The sequence below is a fragment of the Miniopterus schreibersii genome, assembly GCF_964146895.1.
Source record: "Miniopterus schreibersii genome assembly, chromosome: 21".
Taxonomy (NCBI): Eukaryota; Metazoa; Chordata; class Mammalia; order Chiroptera; family Miniopteridae; genus Miniopterus; species Miniopterus schreibersii.
Genome location: NC_138123.1, coordinates 3,828,999 through 3,849,393, shown reverse-complemented (window position 1 = coordinate 3,849,393; position 20,395 = coordinate 3,828,999). Strand labels below are relative to the sequence as shown.

At 42.6% G+C, this 20,395-nt stretch overlaps 1 protein-coding gene across 1 annotated transcript in view; it reads left to right on the top strand.

Moving 5' to 3' along the window:
- Positions 1-20,395, top strand: part of USH2A (usherin) — a gene marked incomplete at its 5' end in the record, with an annotated part of 301,919 nt that overhangs the window by 101,486 nt on the left and 180,038 nt on the right. Inside the window, 6 exons of the mRNA XM_081124187.1 lie at positions 11,137-11,267; positions 14,599-14,725; positions 15,152-15,253; positions 16,339-16,518; positions 17,470-17,600; positions 18,955-19,228. Of these exons, the coding sequence (XP_080980313.1) occupies positions 11,137-11,267; positions 14,599-14,725; positions 15,152-15,253; positions 16,339-16,518; positions 17,470-17,600; positions 18,955-19,228 (945 nt within the window). The remainder of the gene's footprint in view (positions 1-11,136; positions 11,268-14,598; positions 14,726-15,151; positions 15,254-16,338; positions 16,519-17,469; positions 17,601-18,954; positions 19,229-20,395) is intronic.

The window sequence follows — 20,395 nt, the reverse complement described above, 5'->3', positions numbered from 1 at the left end:
GCTGTGGGTTCTGAGGTCTTTATGCTTTATAATTCTCAAGTCCAGTTTCCTCTAGCTTCCAAATGGGGTCACTCATCCCACAGACAGGTCATCCTAATGAAAATAAAATATAGGATGATTTCTCTCTGACATGACTCTGCATTGAATAACGCTTCATTTTTTAAACTTTATGAAATACATATATGTGTCATGAGGTATGTGGAATTTCAGGGTTTACTCTTTTATTTCTTTAAAATAAGCATTTTTTTGACCTGTTCTGCTCCCTGGGACATTGCTATCCTCTCCATTTTAATTAATATTGTTTCCTAAATCTGTCTCCCTAATCTCCTTTGTAAAGGGAATATATTTTTAAAGTTTTCTGAATGTAAAATCACTCTTGCATCTAACTATGTGTAGTGTTCCATCATTTTTTTGGTCAGGATAGGAAAGTATGGGAGGGATTTTCAGAACTTTTGTGGCCTACATACCTTGCTTTAGTTTGGAAATTGATCTCACTGTATTTTAGGCCTTATAATTTGAGACTCAAAATAGTTGTTTTTACAAAGCACAGAAAACGGTTTTGCTTTTAATTATGTTGAGTTCTCAGTACTTGAGTCGAAACAACTCTCTGCTCGTGTTCATGGGCGAGACCACACAGTACAGAGCAGCTATCCCATAAGCCACGTGATAGATCAAACCATCCGATGCATTATAATACAGATATTGTAATCAATCATAATATCCAGTGTTCCACAAATCCACAATTCTGTGAAAGGGATTAAAAAAGAGGAATTAAGCCATCGGTAAGTTTACTATAAAAGGAAAGGAGATTTCTGATTATAATCATTCAGAATTAGTCAAACACATACATGGTAATCATTCATATTTTAAGCAATAATGTGAAAATCAACATAAAGCCCTGAAAGGAACAGATATTTATTTTTTCTGAGATGTAGAGAGAAATAAACAAACAAAAACCAGATAGACGTATGTGCTAATTTAATTCCCCTTTCAGTGAATGACATAACGGGTCTCTGGAGTGTTAAATAGGAATAAATATTGCCTATTTTCCATGCATGAGCCCAATATGTTTCTCCCTCAGCTTCCAGTTTCTCAGCTGGGGGAAGTGATGATCCGTCAATAGTCACAATGAAGGAGCCATGTGCCTCACGCCCTGGTTTCCTGAGCCCTGAAACGCTCACGCTTAATACACCTTCTCTGTTTTGAGGCCCGCAGCAAACCCCACCTATGATGACTGCCATTAATGTTGTGTGTGTGTGTGTGGGGGGGGGGGTGTTGGCGCGCACTCACAGAGCTCAGCTAGTCCTATACGTAGACGGACTTTGAGACTCCCCAGTACAGTCCAAGTTGAACAGGAAACAGAGCTGATTCTCCTGACACAAATTATTCACCCTGTAGGGTATTTGGCCCTTCCATGGAACAGTGGTCTGAATGCACAATATACTTAATAAATACTATGTTGAGATGAATTTAGAAAAACCATTGTGTTCAATCAAGCCAGCCTGATTTTTGTTGATGATGTTGCATGATTTCTTAGGTGATTTAATCTGAAAGTAAGAATTCATTGTGGATTTTCAAAGAACAGGTATTTTTGAAATGTTGTTAACCTTGGAACTCATTCCTCCCTCCCACACACACTGTTGCACTAATTTTAGCATTGCATTTAACAGGGTTGCACAGATCAATATTTTGGGAACTTGATAATGAAGATGGGTTTATTAAAACTGAGTTCTTGGCCCACTGGGAGAGAAGACACATTAAGCTTTTCTCAGTCTTTAACATTTTAACATGGATTAAACTTTCGGTTCTTTCTGGATTATAAGCAGTTGAGAGCAGGCTTTCTCTTGGGGTAAAAGAGGAGATGGCTGCAGTGCTAGGTGTCCCCAGGTAATTTCCAAGTAGAGTCCCATCGTGAATGTCACCAGGCTAGCTGAGGACAACAGGTGCAGTGTAGGGTTGGGGCAAGGTCCAACCTTACTGATTATATATGGGAGATTTTGTTATCTTCTGTATTGTTTGAAGATGAAGAAATTGACTGGATAGGAACTCTCATCAACTTTTTAGCTCTAACAATACAGTGAGTCTGGTGACCTCGGTAGCCCAGAGTGGGGACTGAGAGCAGTAAAGGGTGGAGGCCAAAACCAGCTAGTTTGACTAGGGCTGGCTCTGCAGGAGTTCATGACCCTCATCTTCCCATGTTACAAAGAGCTGTGGAGAATTCACCAGCTGCCCAGGCTCTGAAGGCCACAGATATTTGTAAGAGAGACTCAAAATACGTATAACCGATTTCTGTCCTTTTGTTTCTGACGTCAAACAAAGGAGTTAGCAATATGAGAAAGGAACTGGATGACTTGTTAGAAAGCAAAATGTCCCAAGTATGAGATGGAAAAGTAAAATTTATTGCTCTTTTTTCTTTGAAAGGGCAACCTTCCCAGGTCAAGGGGCTGAAAAGACAAGTAAGATAATGCCCCTCCTCTCAGCATTTAGGAGAAGAGATGAAAGAAACATATAAGTGCGGAATAAGAGGCATCATATCAGTCAAAGGAGCGAGAGGTAGTGTGTGGAATGGTTACAGACCTGATTCCATGGAGCCTCGTCCACATCCTGGGTTGAACGTCTTGGGTTGAAATCCCAACTCTATCACCTTCTAGGTCTCTCTTTTTTTAAATATGTTTTTATTGGAAGTGTAATCTCAAAACAGCTCTCTTTATTAACTTCTTGAATAGCCAGTTATCTTAAAGTAAACAAACAAAGGAACCTGGACTTGAGTCAGAGGACATGGATTTCAATCCTTCCTTCATACCTTCAAGGCTCAGTGTCTTAACCTTTAAAGCAGGGACAGCAACCTGCCCATTACATAATTATTTTTAGGGTTAAATAAAACAGATGAAAAAGAACCTAATGTACTGCTGGGCATCTATAGATACTCAGTCCATGTTTAACTATAAAATATTATCTCATCAAAACAAGTGAAGAATAAAATTGGGGGGAAACAATCTATGAATTAGAGGGTGCCGGTCCCCATCCTAATAAAATCTACCTGCATTCTCCTCATGAGAATCAGTTCATCAGATTCTCAAATTCTTGGCCCCCAAGTGATTGACACAAAACATCCTATCTCATTTCTAAGTTTCAGGAAAGCTCTCAGAAGTTTCCAGAGTCCCTGCGGTTGTTCACCCTGAGCTGCATCTACTGCACTGACAACAGCAGAAAGTTTAAAAATACACCAATTTCTGCATCAGCATCTTTTCCTTGGAACAGAGATAGCGAATCCGGCTGGCAGGTATTTTCCAGTCAGTCTCCTGCCATCCTGGCTTTCTGAAATGGCTCCAAGGAGAGGAAAGGAAACCATCCCACAAATAAACTCAAAATTAATGGAAAGAAGAGATCCAAGGTGGCAGCAGACTGAGTGGAAGCTACACTGACACTCTCCTGGGACCAATCTGGATTTATAATTAAAACATAGAAAAAACATCCTAAAAACCAACTGAAAACTAGCTGGAGAGCACCCTTATAACCAAGGATGAAAAGAGACTGATAACCAGATGCCCCCCACTATGGAGTTTCTCTACAGCCTGAGGCTCATTAAGAGAATGAGATTAATCAGCCTGCAGGCAGAAGCAGACCTCAGAGTGCTTTGAGTCTTTGCCTGAGCTGCTTCAGGACCTGGGCCTTGGAAAAGCAGACTTTGGTGTGTATCTTGGTCCTGTCCAAATGCACCCAGCCCCAGCAGAGGAGACCTCAAGCCTAGGGTTGTTGATAGCTCCAAACAGGGTACATGGGGCCAGTCACAAACTTCATCTGACATTGGCCTGTACCTGAGACCCTCCAAAAAGACAGAGTCCTAGCAGGCCTACCTAATAATTAGAAACAAACCCCAAAAGGCAGCCAAAATGGGGAGACCAAAAAACAAACCCCAAATGAAAGAAGAGAAGTCTCCAGAAAAAGAGCTTAATGAAATGGAGATAAGCAATTTCTCAAATACAGAGTTCAGAATACTGATTGTAAGGATGCTCAACAGCATGACGGAAGATATGGAAACTGAAGGAAATTAAGAATGACATAGCAGAAATAAAGTATACATTGGAAGGAATAAACAACACATTACAGGAAGCTGAAGATCAGTGAATTAGAAGACCTGGTAGAAACAATCACTCAATCAGACCCAAAAAGAAAACAGAAAAAACAGGAGGACAGTTTAAGGGAGCTGTGGGACAACATGAAATGTAACAATATTTGCATCATAGGAGTGCCAGAGGAGGTCAAAAGTAAGCAAGGGTTAGAGAACCTGTTTGATGAAATAATGGCAGAAAACTTCCCTAACCTGGTGCAGGAAAAAGTGACACAAGTTCAGGAGGCACAGAGAGTTCCAAGCAAGAAGAATCCATAGAGGCCCACACCCAGACACATCATAATTAAAATGCCAAGAATCCAAGACAAAGGGAGACTATTGAAGGAAGCTAGAGAAAAGCAATCTGTTACCTACAAAGGAGCCCCCATAAGGCTGTCATCTGACTTCTCATCAGAATTAACACCTACACTCCTCAAACTATTTCAAAAAATCCAAGAAGGACCTTTTATCCTTTGGCACAGCATGGAGGGAACTGGAGAGTATTATGCTGAGTGAAATAGGCCAGTCAGAGAAAGACAAATACCACGTGATCTCACTCATATGTGGAATATAATAAACAAAATAAACTGATGAACAAAGTGGATCCAGAGACATAGAAGCTTGGAGCAGACTGAGGGGTCTCAGAGGGAAGGCGGGGAGGGGGAGTAAGTGGGGAGAGATTAATCAAAGAACTTAAATGTTTATAAGCAGAACCCATGGATTCAGACACTGGTCTGGGGAAGGCCTGGGGTGGGATGGATGCAGGGTGGAGGGGATAAAAAAAAAAACAAAAAAGAAAAAAAAAAACAAACACACACCAAAATGTATCTTGTTAGTAAAAATCAAATTAACAAGCAGGAAAAAAAAATTAATGGAAAGAATGTAGGGTCACTGACAGTTTTGCTACAGCAGCATTTCGTTTGAATGCCTCACCCCTTCGCCCCTTGATGTTTCTGTTCACTGATTCTTGGTTTGAATTCTCTCCCTCTCAGCTTTCGAGTGTGAGATGATCTATCATTTGGGTAATTTTGCAGAATTACCTTTATTATTTGGTCCGCGGTGTGCAGCACAGATGGGTATTAGAAGGGCTCTGTGTAGATGCCAGCAATAGAGGTGGTAACATTGTCCTGAGCGCTTCCTCGTGAGACAAATCAGATAAAGAAGAGCGCGCGTTGCCAAGGCTGGCCTCGGCAGAGGTGGGGAATCCAATAACAATTTCAGTGGACACGTGGCGACAATTCATTGTGTGACCTTTCCTTTCACACTCACCCGCAGGAAGAGTATCTGTCGGGGTCCCTGGGCACATAGCACCAAAGGTAAGGGGAAGGGCGCTAAGAGGGGACCAAATATTACTTGAGGGCAGGGTGACCTTTTTGAGTTTTGTTTTGTTCTGTGGTTTCAGTGATAACAAAGGAGACAGGGATGCTTGAAACATGTAGACGTCCTGTTTCGTTCCTACACGTCTAGAACCGTTTTGATAAAAAGGCTCAAGATCTCCTGGAGGCACCATTCTTGTCTGAGACAGTGTAGAAATTGCTGGTCACACTTGAGGCTCTCAAATAACAGAAAGGTTAAAGCATTCTTACCACACTCTAGAAAACCGGGAAACGCGTGACGCTTTCTGTAGCATCTTTATTTCAAGCATTAAAACAATTTTGCGCTCGGCGGGTGTGCTCAGTGGCTGAGCATCATCTCATGCACCAGGAGGCCGCCGGTTCGACTCCCGGTCTGGGCACACGCCCCGGTTTCAGGCCCCATCCCTGTTGGGGAGCGTGCAGGAGACAGGCGATCCATGTTACTCTCTCATCGATGTTTCTTTCTCTCTCTGAAAATCAATAAAAACTTTTTAAAACAAAAAAGAACAATTTTGCTTTTGAAACAACGAACTGCTATCTGGAAACCCCGGATTGCAAAACGCCTTGTACGCAGACGATGCCGGATAGATGAGGGGTCCCTCTCCATAGACTCTCTGTAGAGACCAGAAAACCCCTCTCTGCACCGGCGACCCTTAATTAGGTGGCATTTTTGGTGTGTCCCCTCAGCAGAAGGTCACCATGTCAACAATAATGAGGGGAAATGGCATCGCGACCATTGCGGGGTGAGATGGGGCCCATTTCTTACGTTCAGTTATTGTCTCTTTGGCTCATTAGCATTGGGCCGAGGTGTTGCTGCGAGTGTCCTTCCGATGTAAAAACTGGTGTTAAGTGGAACGTGTTCTTGTCTTGATCTCCTACTTCTGTCGTGATTTGCATTTCTTGCTGAGTTTCTAACTTGGTTTGCTCTTTTTTTGGCCGAGTTTTGCTTTTGTCTCCTTGTATTTCTATCTGGAGATTCTGGAGATGCCCCCCCCTTTTTTATTGCTATATTTCTAGTTTGGCCTGTTGTAGTTCTCGGGCCTGGTCGTTAGTTTTTGTTGATTTTTTCTTACTCTCCTGTTCGTGTGTGCGGCACCTAATCAATACGCTTCCTTCCTGGCTGCCGGGTTCCCAAGTCACTGTGCTTTCTGTTGGCTCGGATGCTGCCTACGAGGGGTTTTTGTGCTTTAGCTAACGCGCCGTTGTCTAAATTCGCAGCGTTTCAGCTCATTACACTGACTTTAATTTTGATGTATTTGTATTTTATCCACTTTAAGTCATGTTTCTTTCCTCTCTCAGTTTAATTACTTTCTGCCCGGGCAACACTGTGTTTATACAACTGCTGCTAAAGCGACAAAGGCTTCTATTTAATTTGCCACCCAGAGCATCAATTCAGTCTGAAAGGTGCTCGGGACACCTTTGATTGATGGCTCACCTTTGTGTGGGGACCAGAACCTAGACTATTGCAAGGGTCTCCTTCATAGAGCTCCGCCAACCCTGGTTTATGGCTCTGGAGTCAGGAGTGTAGGGGATGGGAAGAGGCCTGTGGGTCACTGTCCTGCCTCCCCGTAAGGAAGAATATATGACCCGTTTCTAGTCTGTACATGCCAGGCCCTCACAGCAGGAAAAAGATCTTTCTGAGGTGTTGAACTTGCATGTAGCTTGGCCGCCCAAGCTCTAGCTTCTGTCTTTCCGTGCGTATGTGTGCACAGTATGTCCATCTTGGGTTTGAATCTAGGTCTTCCTCTGATCATTTTGCGTGTGGGTTTGTAAGTCAGCAACACGGATTGAATTTCCATTGTGTGCACAGCAGTATAGCAACTGATCCAACAACAAATGTCTTCGGAAACATGGTAACTCTTCCTGTTTTCAAAGACTTTCATTAACGGGAAAGGGAAAACATATGAGAAATACATCTTTGAAAACAGACGCAAGGAGAGCACCCCAATCGGTCCACGACTGGCTCTTTATAGGGTTTAAGTTGCACCCCTCCCACAGCCTCACAATTGCAGCTGCTCTTGGAAATGCTTAGGAGACAGAGACCTGTAGGGGTGGGGAACCTTTTTTCCGCCAAGGGCCACTTGGATATTTATAACATCATTTGCGGGCCATATAAAATTATCAACTTAAAAATTAGCTATGAGGAAAGCTCCCAGATTTATTCGATTTTGAGACCCGCCTGCAGTTGCCTTGGCAGGGCCAGGCCAAATACGGCCTGCAGGCCAGATGTTCCCCATCCCTGCCTAGGACCTGCATTGCTGTTTTAACTCTTCACGCCTGGGCCCAGTTGTCCGTGTGTCTGTCCAAATCTCCGTGTGTCTGTCCAGATTCTTTAGCCTGTGACCCTCTCTTGTGTCCCTGGCATGTTTTAAGCATCAGCCTATTTGCTGCGCTCTGCCCATGAGATGAGGAGCCACCCTTTCTCCCCGAGCTTGCAGCTGGGTGTTTATACCACCCACCCGGCCACGTACAAATGTCTACACTGAGCTCCACCCTCCCGTCCAGACCTGATCGATGCGGGACAGCTCTACCCGTGACATCCTGGAGGCTTCCTGTAGGATAGCGAAGCTTCACGGTTTTGCTTTTGTGAGAATCGTATGTATCCTTGATGACGTTTGTGTTTGCGGCCCTTCGTGTGACAATTCCCTTAGATGAGTGTGCTTTTCGTATTAATTTTCACGGAACGAATTCAGCTTCAACTTACCTTACTCCAGGTCATGTTCAGTCCTGGACAGCACCACAATCAGGGCAAGTAGATGGTACAGGCTGTGGGATTTTTACCAACTATTAAGCAGCGACCACTGTCCCCATAAAATCGCGTAGGACGTGAGGCCCTCACTCCTCACACAGTCTAACTGGTTGTTCATTGGGCTCCCTCAGCCAAAAGTAGAGGGAAACTTTGTACAGACATCATTAGTTTTTTTCCCCATTTAGAGATTAATCATGAAGAGCTCTGGCTCTTTAATTCTGTAATTTGTATATTTAATGGGCTGCTGCAGAATCTATGACAGTAATTAGCATAGCCCGAAAACTCATTAATACGCAACAACATGATTAATGCAGCATTAATGCAAACATGACTGAAGTTATTTGGGTTATGTAGTAAGAAGATTAAAGCTAAAATGTCCTGTTTGTTTTACCACTGGTGAGTATAATAGGGTGGCGAAAAAATAAAGTAAAAACAGGTATCGACTTAGTGGTTTTTAAATGGGGGGGGGGAACCCAGAAAAAAATTAATTTCCTTTTTTCACCTAGCTCAAAATTTAGGGCATAAAATATATCTTCTACTTTTCTGTTTATTCATTTATTTATAAATTTACCATTACTAGGTAAGTGTGTTCAACCTTTTAGTTTAACCAAGTTAATCTTTCAGCAACTTCGACATAACATAAATAATACTGTTAACATGTTATATATAATATAGTAACATTATTAAGCAATATTATTAACATAGTATTATTTTATCTTACAGTTTAAAATCTTTAAATTATTTCATCTTTGACCAATATGTTATACATTTGTTTTGAAACTAAGGTATATTTTTTGGCCTTGACAAGTAATTAAAGGACCTGTTTCTAATTATATAAAAGCTACATACTAGGCTGGGAGCCAGTCCTTTTTTCCTAAGGAGCTCTGTAGACTTGTAGGCCCTGTCCTATGGCCACCTCTAAAGGTGTTTCTAATCACTGTTGGCATTCTCCAACTTTGTATCCTAATCTGTACTTCCAGTGCAATTTTTAGAAGGCTGATCTAATGCTTCCCAAGTTCATGAGCGATAAACGGTTGAAAAACACTTTAAAAAACAACTAAGAAACCGTCTATGTTTAAATGAACAAGAACGAAACTTTGGAATTCTAATAAAGAGCCATTTGGGGATCAATTCCAGGCCATTTATAATCTTTTCCAATTCATTTTCAATAGTTACTTTGTCAAATACAGTCAATGAAGATTTTGTTATTCATGTATTTATAGGCCGGCTAGCCCTACATATTTTATGAATGGAGACATTTTTAGCACCACCTAACGGCAGGCAAGTAAAAAGAAATACCCTTTCTAATTTAGAACTTACTTGCACAATTCAGACTGAGCCAAAGCTAGAGTCGCTTCTATAGGGAACCTTTTCCATCCCCTAATGCACCCTACAGACAGCTAGAAATCCGTCTCCCAGCAATTGGTTTGGGTAGGAATGAAGCAGAAGGGATATTTGATAATGAAACCAAGAGGATTAGCTTCCTTTATGAGAGCAAGGATGAGAAAATACCTATGTAATAGAATACATTGTGTTTATGTGAATTAAAGTTCTTTTAATTTGAGGAGCTTATGCACTGAGACTCCATTCTCCATACCCCGGTTAATTTCCTGACAAAATAGGCCTTGATTTGCATTAGCATATCTCACTCATGGTGTTTTCCTGCAGTCCTTGGTACATCTTGGACCAATTTGATACACTACTCTAATAAAGCATATTTTCTCTCTGAAACGTCCTAGAAACTAAGAGTACCATCTTTCTGTTTCTTCTCTTGAATTTTCTATAAAATGTGAGCCAAACAATGTGGCTTATATTAGGGATAAGTAACTCTTACCTTAGACCATACCTGTTTGTTTCATGGTCCTGGCAGGATTTGAAACACGAGGAAAGATGAGTGAGACACGCTTGACTCTTGAGGTGGTTGCGGTCTGCTGAACCCAGAATGAGTCCCCTTAAGCACAGGGACCTTTGGTTACCAGCCCAACCTGAAGGGAGCTCGCTCTCCTCCAAACTTCTGCAATTCTGGTTGACTGTGTTGCTAACTCAAATCAGCGTTCATTAGTTACTCATATTGTGCTATTGAGCATGTTACATGCTATTCTCATGTATGTCCTTGAGCTCTTGACTCTCACCATATAACTTGTCTATGTATGTATATCTACGTATACATTTGATCTTTCCAGAGATTGTCCCTCTTAAACTTCTTTGCCAGTTTCAATGCAATAAGCGAAATGCCTTATGCAGGGGACTCTATGCGTTGAGCAGGTGAGATACCAGGTGGAATGGAGGTGGGCCCAGATGGTGACAGTGGGACAGCATCTATGTGACCATCACAAACTGCCCAGCTTCCTGAACTGGGGAAATTTCTGTGAGACAAGAGCGTGGTGTGTGTCAGGCAATGCTGGTAGGTGATCTGAGGGTGAGGGGAGACCCTGAAATTCGGAAGGCTGCAGACCCTTTGGTTGCAGAATGGCGTTTCAGAAAATTAGCTCTACAGGCCACCTAAGAGCGGGTCTTCCCACGTCATAGCTCCTGTTGCTGGGCTCATTCTTTAACCTTCTTAAGTGTGTTAAATGAGGCCCCTGTGTTTCTTTCACTCGTGTCCAAAAGCCCATTTATTTTTATGATTCTGATGATAGTTTCAACTGGATATTTCCAAGTATCCAATTTTGGGTTGACACCATGTCTTTTTCCATCGATGGGTTTTGCATAAATTCAACCTTTGTTCTATATTGATTCTTGGGAGTGTAGACTTGGGTTTCCAAGCATAGGTTGGCATTCATAATGGGCCCATCCCAGGACATCGCTGTGTATAATTGCCCGACTATTCTCACTGCATCATAAATAATAGAGTAAATGTGCGTTTATCAGGGAAAATCAACAAAACCCTGGCACTGACTCGCTGATTGCACTTGTCTCAGGCATCAAGGCCAGCTTCCGAACGAGGGTGCCCGACGGTCTGCTCGTCTTTGCCGCATCCCCAGGCAACCAGGAGGAGTACTTTGCTCTTCAGCTGAAACACGGGCGTCCTTACTTTCTCTTTGATCCTCAGGTAAAAATGATTAATCCTAAGACCAGAGGTTTTTGAGAATTTCCTAGGTGCCAAGTATGCAGGTAAGTGCTCAGGTTCTCACACGGAATCCCCACCAATGGTGCCTGAGTATCCTGCCTGGCCTCCTGCAGGGGAGCCCAGGAGACGGGCTGAGTCCCCCAGGGCAGAGCTTCAGGAGGCCAGGAGAGCCAGGGGTTGGCCAGTGGAAGGACCAGGGGAAGAGGGGTTTACTCCTAGTGTTTTAGCAGGAGCCTGGTAACTGCCTGGCTTCGACACTGCAGGCCCTCAGGCCCTGTGACTTCAGGATGTCCCCTAGGACTGCAGCTTCTACAGGGATGCCAATAGGTGGGCCGTGAGTAAGCAAGAAAAAGCAATAGCGCCTCACCTAAGCAGATCCAGCAGCCGGAGAGACAGGGCAAACCCGCAGCTGTCTCAGGAGGCAAGGCAGATGGCAAATGAAACAAAACAAAACAATCAGCACACTGAAGTTGATTCCATTACGGAACTGAAAATATTATTTCTCACTTGGAAGCGTTTAGTGGATTAATTCGAGGAGTGACACTTGAGGAAGGACACGGTCCTGGCCACCTCGAGCTCCTGGCTTCATAGGTAGACGGCACCATGAGCCATGAGCACTTACTGCACTATCTCTGATTACATTTTCCCCAGTGTATTCTAAGGCGACCCTGCTCAATGAATACCTTACTTTCTTTTGAATCAATTGTCACTTTCTTGAAAATACAGGTGATTTTTGCCTTGTAGGGAGAGATTATCATTCCAGGTAAAAATGATCTCTTCGGTATCATTAAACCTTCCCATCCCCTGATCTTCCACTCCACAGTTTCAACAATTCTTGGCCTGAGAATATCTGTGGCCTTCACTAAAAAGTTAGCACACATGTCCAGGGAACCTCTGCTAGCGTATACAAATTAGCTATAATCTTTCCATTCTTTACTTGATTGACTTCAATTTGAATGTACTTGATCAGATGATATTTTATTGACCAATAACGACTCGCTTAGTGGTTACCGTTTGAAGTTTTACTCTCAGTGACATTAACAGGAAATTCACATGACACCCTGATGTCACTTAGAAGGAAGCTGTGGAAGTGGAAGGTTTCCAAATATTCTGAATAGTGCCTCTTTAACATGTCCGATATTTTCCAAACGGGAGGAACAAACTGCATGACATGGCACTGGAACCGATTGATTGGGGGAGATAACCTTAGAAATCATGATCAAAGAATAGTGTACGAAGTTCCTCTAAGTAGAAAGGACACTTGGCACACTGAGGCTGTATGTTCTGGACCTGAATTTATCTCCAATAAACATGATTTCTGATGTAGGGACCTATTAATGCTCCCGATTGTTGCCAAACATTATATAAAGAACCCCTAACTCAGACACCTGATCTCTGAGAATGCAGCAGCGTCGTTTGTAACAATTTTAACGCTAACTAAGTACACTTTGATGAGACAGCATTTAATAAAATGCTCATTAATTTCATCATTAGGAAGGGTATGCTAAGAAATAAGCCAGTTTCTTATGTCACGCCCAATTAGCATCCCATGCTAGTAATCCCATTAGTATTGTAGAATTCACTAATGGAAAAACTAATGGGCATGGCACCAGGGCACATTAATTGGGCACAACACCAGTTCTGGTTTTAATTATTAAACCACGATAATGAAATGTGTGTTTGTAAAATATTAAAATGTTGAAATAGGGTGGAAGAAAATAAAAGAGCACGTAGGGGAAAGAGATAGGAGGAAAGTCAGCCTGGGAAAATTCAAGGGCCGGCGAGTGGACTTAACAAATGGCCGTTTTTCTAGCCGATCGAGTTGTCTGTAAAAGTTGGGATATTGTCCGTGAGAGAAGCAACCCGCTTATACTCACGGAAAATTAAGAGCTGGTTTTTGGTAATAAGAAATTCCGTGTGTCATACATGTTGTCATGTTCTGTATGAGGCCTGACAGGAGCCAATTAAATGTGTAGAATGGACATGTCATATTGCCGAAGTCATTTTAGGGAAATAGGAACATAAATGTTTCAAATGGTGTGATGAACATCGTAGTTTTCGTGATAGAAGTATTCTGCTATATTATATCCGATAAGGACCAGTTTTCTCTTTTTGAAAAAGCTGATACCAAAATAAGTAGAGTTTCATGTAACATTCCAAGCAATTAAGAAAATATTTTGTAATATGTTAGCCAATCTTATTTTTTGCTTTTAAATACTGTATTGGGTTGAAGTTAATTATTGCTAAAGAAATCAATTTTATTAAGAAATATATTTTTTATTTCAGAATAATTTTTCTTTACTAGCCGTACTATTAGATGATGATAGTGACAGAGTTCAACTGTACTTTACTTAGTGCTGTTCACTCACTCTCACTAAAAGGAGCACCTTTGTGTCAATCATGATGGACTTAGAAAGTGTCCGCTTGGCTGTAAAGGGCTGAGATAGAAAGTTCCTTTTTCTTGTTCATACCCTTACTTCCTGTTTGCAAATCTCTATTCTTGGTATCTGCCATTTCCTAGTATCTATGTAGGAACTCATTTTTAACTACGATTCTGTTGCCTGGGGCAAAAGTATAAATGCTAGATTGTAGACTACAGAGCACCGAGTCCTAAGTTAAACCACAGCGCTTACGGTCAATATTTTAAAGAACTGGCTCATTTTCAATATGATGGCGTTGCTTACTCGCAGTGTAATGTAGGCAAGAAAGACTAACTTGCCAGGCCTTTCCCTGTCTTTAAAACAATCTCGATCAAATAGTACTTCATTCGTTTCAAATTCTTGTCCATTTTTTATATTTCCAACAAAAATTAATGTAGAAAATTTTAAAATAGGAAATTTGTTACCTATCTGATGAATATAGCTCCTTAGAAATTCTTACTCCAAAGAGAGGCTCCTTTCAGATTCGAGCACCGTCCTGTTCACCAAGGCTCATCACAGAAAAGCCAGTGATGTTACACGTGAATTTAATTTTGAGCTCAGTTGGAAACGTGTGCGTGCTTGCATCAGGATTATATTGAAATTTGTGTATCGGTTTTTAACATATATGTATGCATGTGTACATATATATGCATGCATGTTTATACAAACATATTTGTGTGTGTGTGTGTATATATATACACACACACAGGGTGGGGTAAAAGTAGGTCTGCAGTTGTTTGTATGGAAAATAATATAATAATAATAAAACAAGAATAAGCTCTATGTTTTGCCTACTCACAACTGTAAACCTACTTTTGCCCACCGTGTATATGTATTTTTGTTTAAAAATACATTTTCATTCATTCACTCACTCACTCATTCATTCCCTCCAGGGGTCTGCGGTGGAAGTTACCACAACTAACGATGGGGGTAAGCTGTACAGCGATGGCAGGTGGCATGACGTGATTGCTGTCAGGCACCAGGCTCTCGGCCAGATCACGCTGGACGGGCGCTACACGGGTGAGAACTTCCTTGATATATGGCTTGGGCCCTGAAAAGCAAATGTCCCCCCTTCTCCCAAAAAAGAACAGAGTTAGATAGGCATCTGAACAGGAGCCGGGCAGCGAGGCCGGGCCCCAGGCCCCTCCTGGCCGTTGGCCCTGGTAGTTCCTGCAGGGGCCCAGCCCTGCATTTATGCCTCTGGGCAATTTAGGGCAACTTGTAGGTGGAGAGATTGGAGAAGGGAGGGGGTCTGGGTCATTCCACCATCGAGATGCGGGGGGCAGGAGGAAGAACCGGTGCAGAAAGCCAGCCAGGGCAGGATTAAGGTAAGACAAGGACCGAGAACGAGGGATGTCCCCAGAGCCCAGGGAAGGGTTGAAGCATTTGTTAAATCAGTAGAGAGAGAACACCCTGATGACCTTGGGCTTCTGGTCTCCTCCCTAGGCTCCTCTGGGCCCCTGAATGGCAGCACTGTCATCGGAGAGAACACAGGAGTGTTTGTAGGGGGGCTGCCGCAGGGCCACCCCGTCCTGAGGAGGGATCCCGGTGAGTGTGGGAGGCACAGAATTTATACCTTGTCACCAGTACTTAGAACCACAGGACATTATTTAAAAATACGAGTAATAGTATTTTCTCTCTCATGCAAAATAATATAATAATAAATAATAATACAAGAATAAGCTCTGTGTTTTGCCTATATCACGATGTCAAAGATTTCCATTAGGTCTCTCATCTCCTAAAGGAGCCATGGATTACTTGGCATTGAAAATATTAGTGACCAGTTCTTGATGTATGAAAGTTTCGTTAAACTTTGGCTTAAATGAATTATATTCATTTCAGTTGAAGTTATGGGAGTTTCGCATTACATGTCAGGTTTGGTTTGTTTTTTTTGAGATTTTTTAATTGAACATAAAACGACACAAATGCAACACCATGAGCCTGATGTTCAGTTTAAATGGGAAGGAGAATCTTTCCTTTAGCATGACAGAGGGTGTAGGTATGTCAACAAATAATTCCAGGCACAAGCCACAAGTGTCATATTTGGGCCATAGACAAAGTAATTCCTGTACTTTAGGACCCTAGAACAAAAACTGACTCTAAGATGAAGTTAATAAAACGAACAGGAATGAAATTAACGTTAAATAGAAAAAAAACCTCACCCTTCCTAGAAAGGAGATCAAATGCCTGATTGAATTGTATAACAAACTAGTTTATTATGATGAGCGACTTAAACTATAAACTATAGCTATAATAGAAACACTCCCTTCAGATGTAACTTTTAAAACAGGATAGCTCTTTCTATTTTTAAGGCCAGTGGCAGATGAAATCTCCCTGCTGATTCAAAAGTCAATATTCTTGCTAATACTATAAAAACCAAGGGTTTTTTTTTTTTTTTTGCCTTAACCTCTCTTTCTGCCTCTGTGTTATGGGTCTGAACCAGGGCTGGGCATTATAATGGTCACCGCTTAGCATAGCTGGGGTGGGGTGGTGTTTACATGAATCATTAACAGGTTTGCAGTAAATACGTAGAGCAGCCGCCCATTTCTTTTATTTTAATTGCACATAAAATCAATCGCTTGAAAAGCATTTTTTCAAAGTACGTATTTCTTGATACCTGTCTCCTCCTGTAGACATAATCCGAAAGGGGTTTGTGGGCTGTCTCAAGGATGTGTATTTTATGAAGAGCTACAATCCCTCCGCTGTGTGGGAGCCTCTGGTTTGGCAGAGCTCTGAAGAGCAAGCCAACGTGTACAGCACCTGGGAGGGGTGCCCCTCTTCACTGCAGGAGGGAGCCCGGTTCCTAGGAGCAGGTAAGGGTCTCCAGTAGCCATCGGTCATCGCTTAGCAGCCCTGTTCTATCCTTGGCATAATTTTATCTCCTCTGCCCCATTACCTTGACCTCATGTGAATGCCTAGTTATGCAGGATACCCAGAAATATACGCTCAAAGCTTGAATACGTAATATAAATTGTTAAGACTCATAAATATATATTCACGTGGAAGCTCTGTAGTGGCCCAACGCAGCTGCCAGTTTCCATGGGATGGTGTCACAGATGTCCTTTGGTTAATAAGTCCGTTGTTTTACGTAGAATGAAATTTACTTAGATGTTTCGAAGGAGTTGCCAGGCGAATTCACAAATATCTGTCTGTCCTGTTACGCAGACGGACAGTATTTCTCAGAGTAAAATTCCAGCTTCGTAACGGGGTAAGGAGGTCATTAGGGGAGAGCATATCACAGCCGCTCTCATGGCCACTTCTCCAAACGGCAGCAGAGGTGAGGGGCAGTGTCCCTGGCACGTCCCCACCTGCGGTCTCTGCCTGGCAGCCACCAGCCACGAGGGGCGGAGGGGAACGTGGCAGCCTGGGGGACACGGCACGCTCTTCAGATAAAAGCCCACCTTGGCCTCCTGCCTTTGTACCTGGGTTGCCGGTTATTCAGTTGCTTGGGCCGCCTTCGGGACAGAAGGCGCCGGGATATCACGGTCTGTGCACTTTCCCAAGCTCTTCTCACCGCCGTCATTATTGCATTCTAAGTGCAATTGCTTGTTGTTAATAATTATGTGACACAGCGACGGTCTCAGCTGTAGCCACGATTTAGAGAACAGATCGCTGCTTTCTCTGAGAAGGTCTGTTGAGTGCATCCTGCCTGCTCTGCATAGTTACAGGGGGATCCTTAACATCGCGTCTCATTTTGCGAGAGGTTCGCCGCAGGGTTCGCACAGTGCTGACGATGTTGTTTCCACGTGTCCTTTCCCCGGCAGGGTTCCTGCAGCTTGACCCGTCCGTGTTCCAGGGCGGCCTGGACTTTGAGATTTCCTTTGAGTTCAGGACAGACCAGCTGAGCGGATTGCTTCTCTTCATCTACAACAAAGATGGGCCTGATTTTCTCGTGGTATGTGAAGTTCATTTCATTCAAATTCACTTTAAAATGTGAGATTCCGTGTTACGCTGCAGAAAACAGGCGTTCACGTTACACAAGTAGGAGCCCTTTCCCTGTTCCCGGGAAGCGCTCTCCCTGCACCCTGTTCCCATCTTGCTTATGGTGTTTTCACCTGCACGTCTCTGCTGTTAGACTGTGACTGTTAAAAACCGTGTTTATCTTGGAGCCTCAGGTTCATGGAGCACAGCAAGGATTTCAGTGTTTCTTGGATGAATGGATAAAAGAATAACTGCTTACCCAACATACGTCACAAAGATGCTATTTACATAGAAAACGTAATAATTTTTATCTGGCCTCACTTATCGGTTTCATTAGACATGATCGATTGCAAATTTTTAAGTATCCCTATGGTTGCTGATTTGACTTCTAACAAAATAAAAACACAGTAGGTAAAATAATGACCCCGTACGATTTTGAAGGAAAACATATTGGAGGCATTTCCCGTCCTACGAAAATTTGGGCAAAATATGTTTGTATTAGAAGATGGCACCTTCCTCTAAAAGAAAACTCATAGAAGCAATTATGTTAGTTAAGGATTTAGAATATAAAAACTGAAATAGTAGATCAAAATGCATCTTAGAAATTTGAAATTGAATTCGCCAACCAGTTAAAATAAGCCTAATCAAGCTTGACATTTCATTCTCTTAATGTCTTGTCATATTCCCCCCCCAAATTAAATTGATATATGAAGTAGTGTTTTCTCATTTTTTAAAAAACTCAAAAATAGAATCATAGTTCAAACTATTCTGTTCTTTTCAGTCACTTATCTAGGGTTTAATCTTTTTTTTTTAAAGCCTCGAGTTTTTTTCCCCGAGAGAGGAAGGGAGAGAGAGAGAGAGAGAAACATCAATGATGAGAGTCATTGATCAGCTGCCTCCTGCCCGCCCCCTGCTGAGGATCGAGCCTGAAACTCGGGCATGTGCCCTGACCAGGAATTGAACCGAGACCTCCTGGATCCTAGGCCGACGCTCAACTGCTGAGCCACGTCAGCCGGGCTCTAGGGTTTAATCTTTACCTGTGTTGCACCCCCAGAAAGTTTCTGCCTGCATCATATCGTATCATGTCGTATAATCATTACTGGGTGTGGATTTGTTTGACTCACTACAGTATTTATGTCCATTACAAACTTGCAGAGGGCTCATTAGATGCTACTCCAGTTTGGCTCAGAACAAAGTGGAATGCTTTTCTAGAGCGCTTTCAGGGAAATTTCTTGCTTTTCTATAAGGAGTTGGCCTTCTGCTCTCTCCCAGTCTGCCGTCCTGCAGTCTTGTTACACACCTGTTCTGTTTTTTTCTGTGCAATGCAGGTGGAGCTGAAGAGTGGAATTCTGAGCCTCCGGTTAAACACCAGTCTCGCTTTCACCCAAGTGGACCTGTGGCTGGGGCTGTCCTATTGCAACGGGGAGTGGAACACGGTGATGGTTAAGAGGGAAGGCTCCGTGGTGTCAGCCAGCGTGAATGAACTGACGGAGCGTGTGCCGGAGTCCAGAGCGCAGGCCCTGATGGTGAACTCCCCCGTCTACCTGGGAGGAGCCCCCCTGGAGCTGCGGGACTCTTACAAACGCCTGAGTTTGGAACCAGGTAACTCCACCTGGAGTAATCCCCAAATCATCACAGCCCTGGTCTTCCAAGGTTTGGGTGGTTCTGTGTTTCAAGATATAGCAATAGAATCTGGCTGCCAGCTGCACCCACCTACCCCTTTATTGCAGAATGTTAAGCTTTTAAAGAAAAATCACCTACCAGTTCTTCAAATAGTTCTGTATGGTGCCCTTAAGAGTGTTCTCTCCTACATAATCAGTGTATTTACAAATATATTGCCTGTTTATAATCAATATATTCTAACATGCCTTCAGAAAATAGAATTTTAATTCGTGTATATATATATATATATATATATATATATATATGTGTGTGTGTGTGTGTGTGTAGGTACAATATACTTCTCATATGTTTTCCTTGATAACACATGTGGTTCCGGTTTTTCTGAATACTGATCATTATATTGACAGGTTAAGAGCATAAATTAGGTTGGTGTGCACGACTAGGAAAAATGGCATTCAATTCACTAGGGCTATTTTTGAAATTAGATAAGTGCTGATTGTCTCCAGGCATTTCAGTGTCTCCCTCATGCAGCGAATCATAGGAAAAGGTGGGTTTAGCTGCATTTCAAACACACTAGTGAAAAATCGACGTATCATTGATTCTTAATAACCATGACGGAAAAGTTTGGGAGCTCATGAGTCATAACTAAAGCAAGCATTTAACTCACATCAAGGGTTTTAACATAATCAGAGGAACACATAACTCATGCAACTCATAGCGTTTAACTCATACAATGCTCTTGAGCATAATTAGAGAAATTCTTAATTTTAAAAGGCCAACAAATAGCGGAGTGTGTTCTGTGTGCCGGGCAGGGTTCTGAGAGCTTTACAAGAGAGTAAGTGAGTTTTTCTTCATGACAAGCCTGTGAGTTAGGTGGTGGTACTCATATCCCCATTTTTCAGATGAGCAGAAAGGAAAGTATTTGCCCAAGGTCGCATGACTAGTGAGCAGCTAGAGAGCAAGCCCATGGTTCAGGCATCCTGGCGGCAAAGTCCACTTTCTTACAGAAGTGTTCTTGTCATGGGCATGGGCCAGTGTTCCTTCTCTAGAGAGGGGGGAAACAGAGAAACTCCCAGCTGTGACCCAGCATGCTCCCACATAGAAAAATATCTTCCCCACACACTTCAAAATCTATGCTCTGAATGC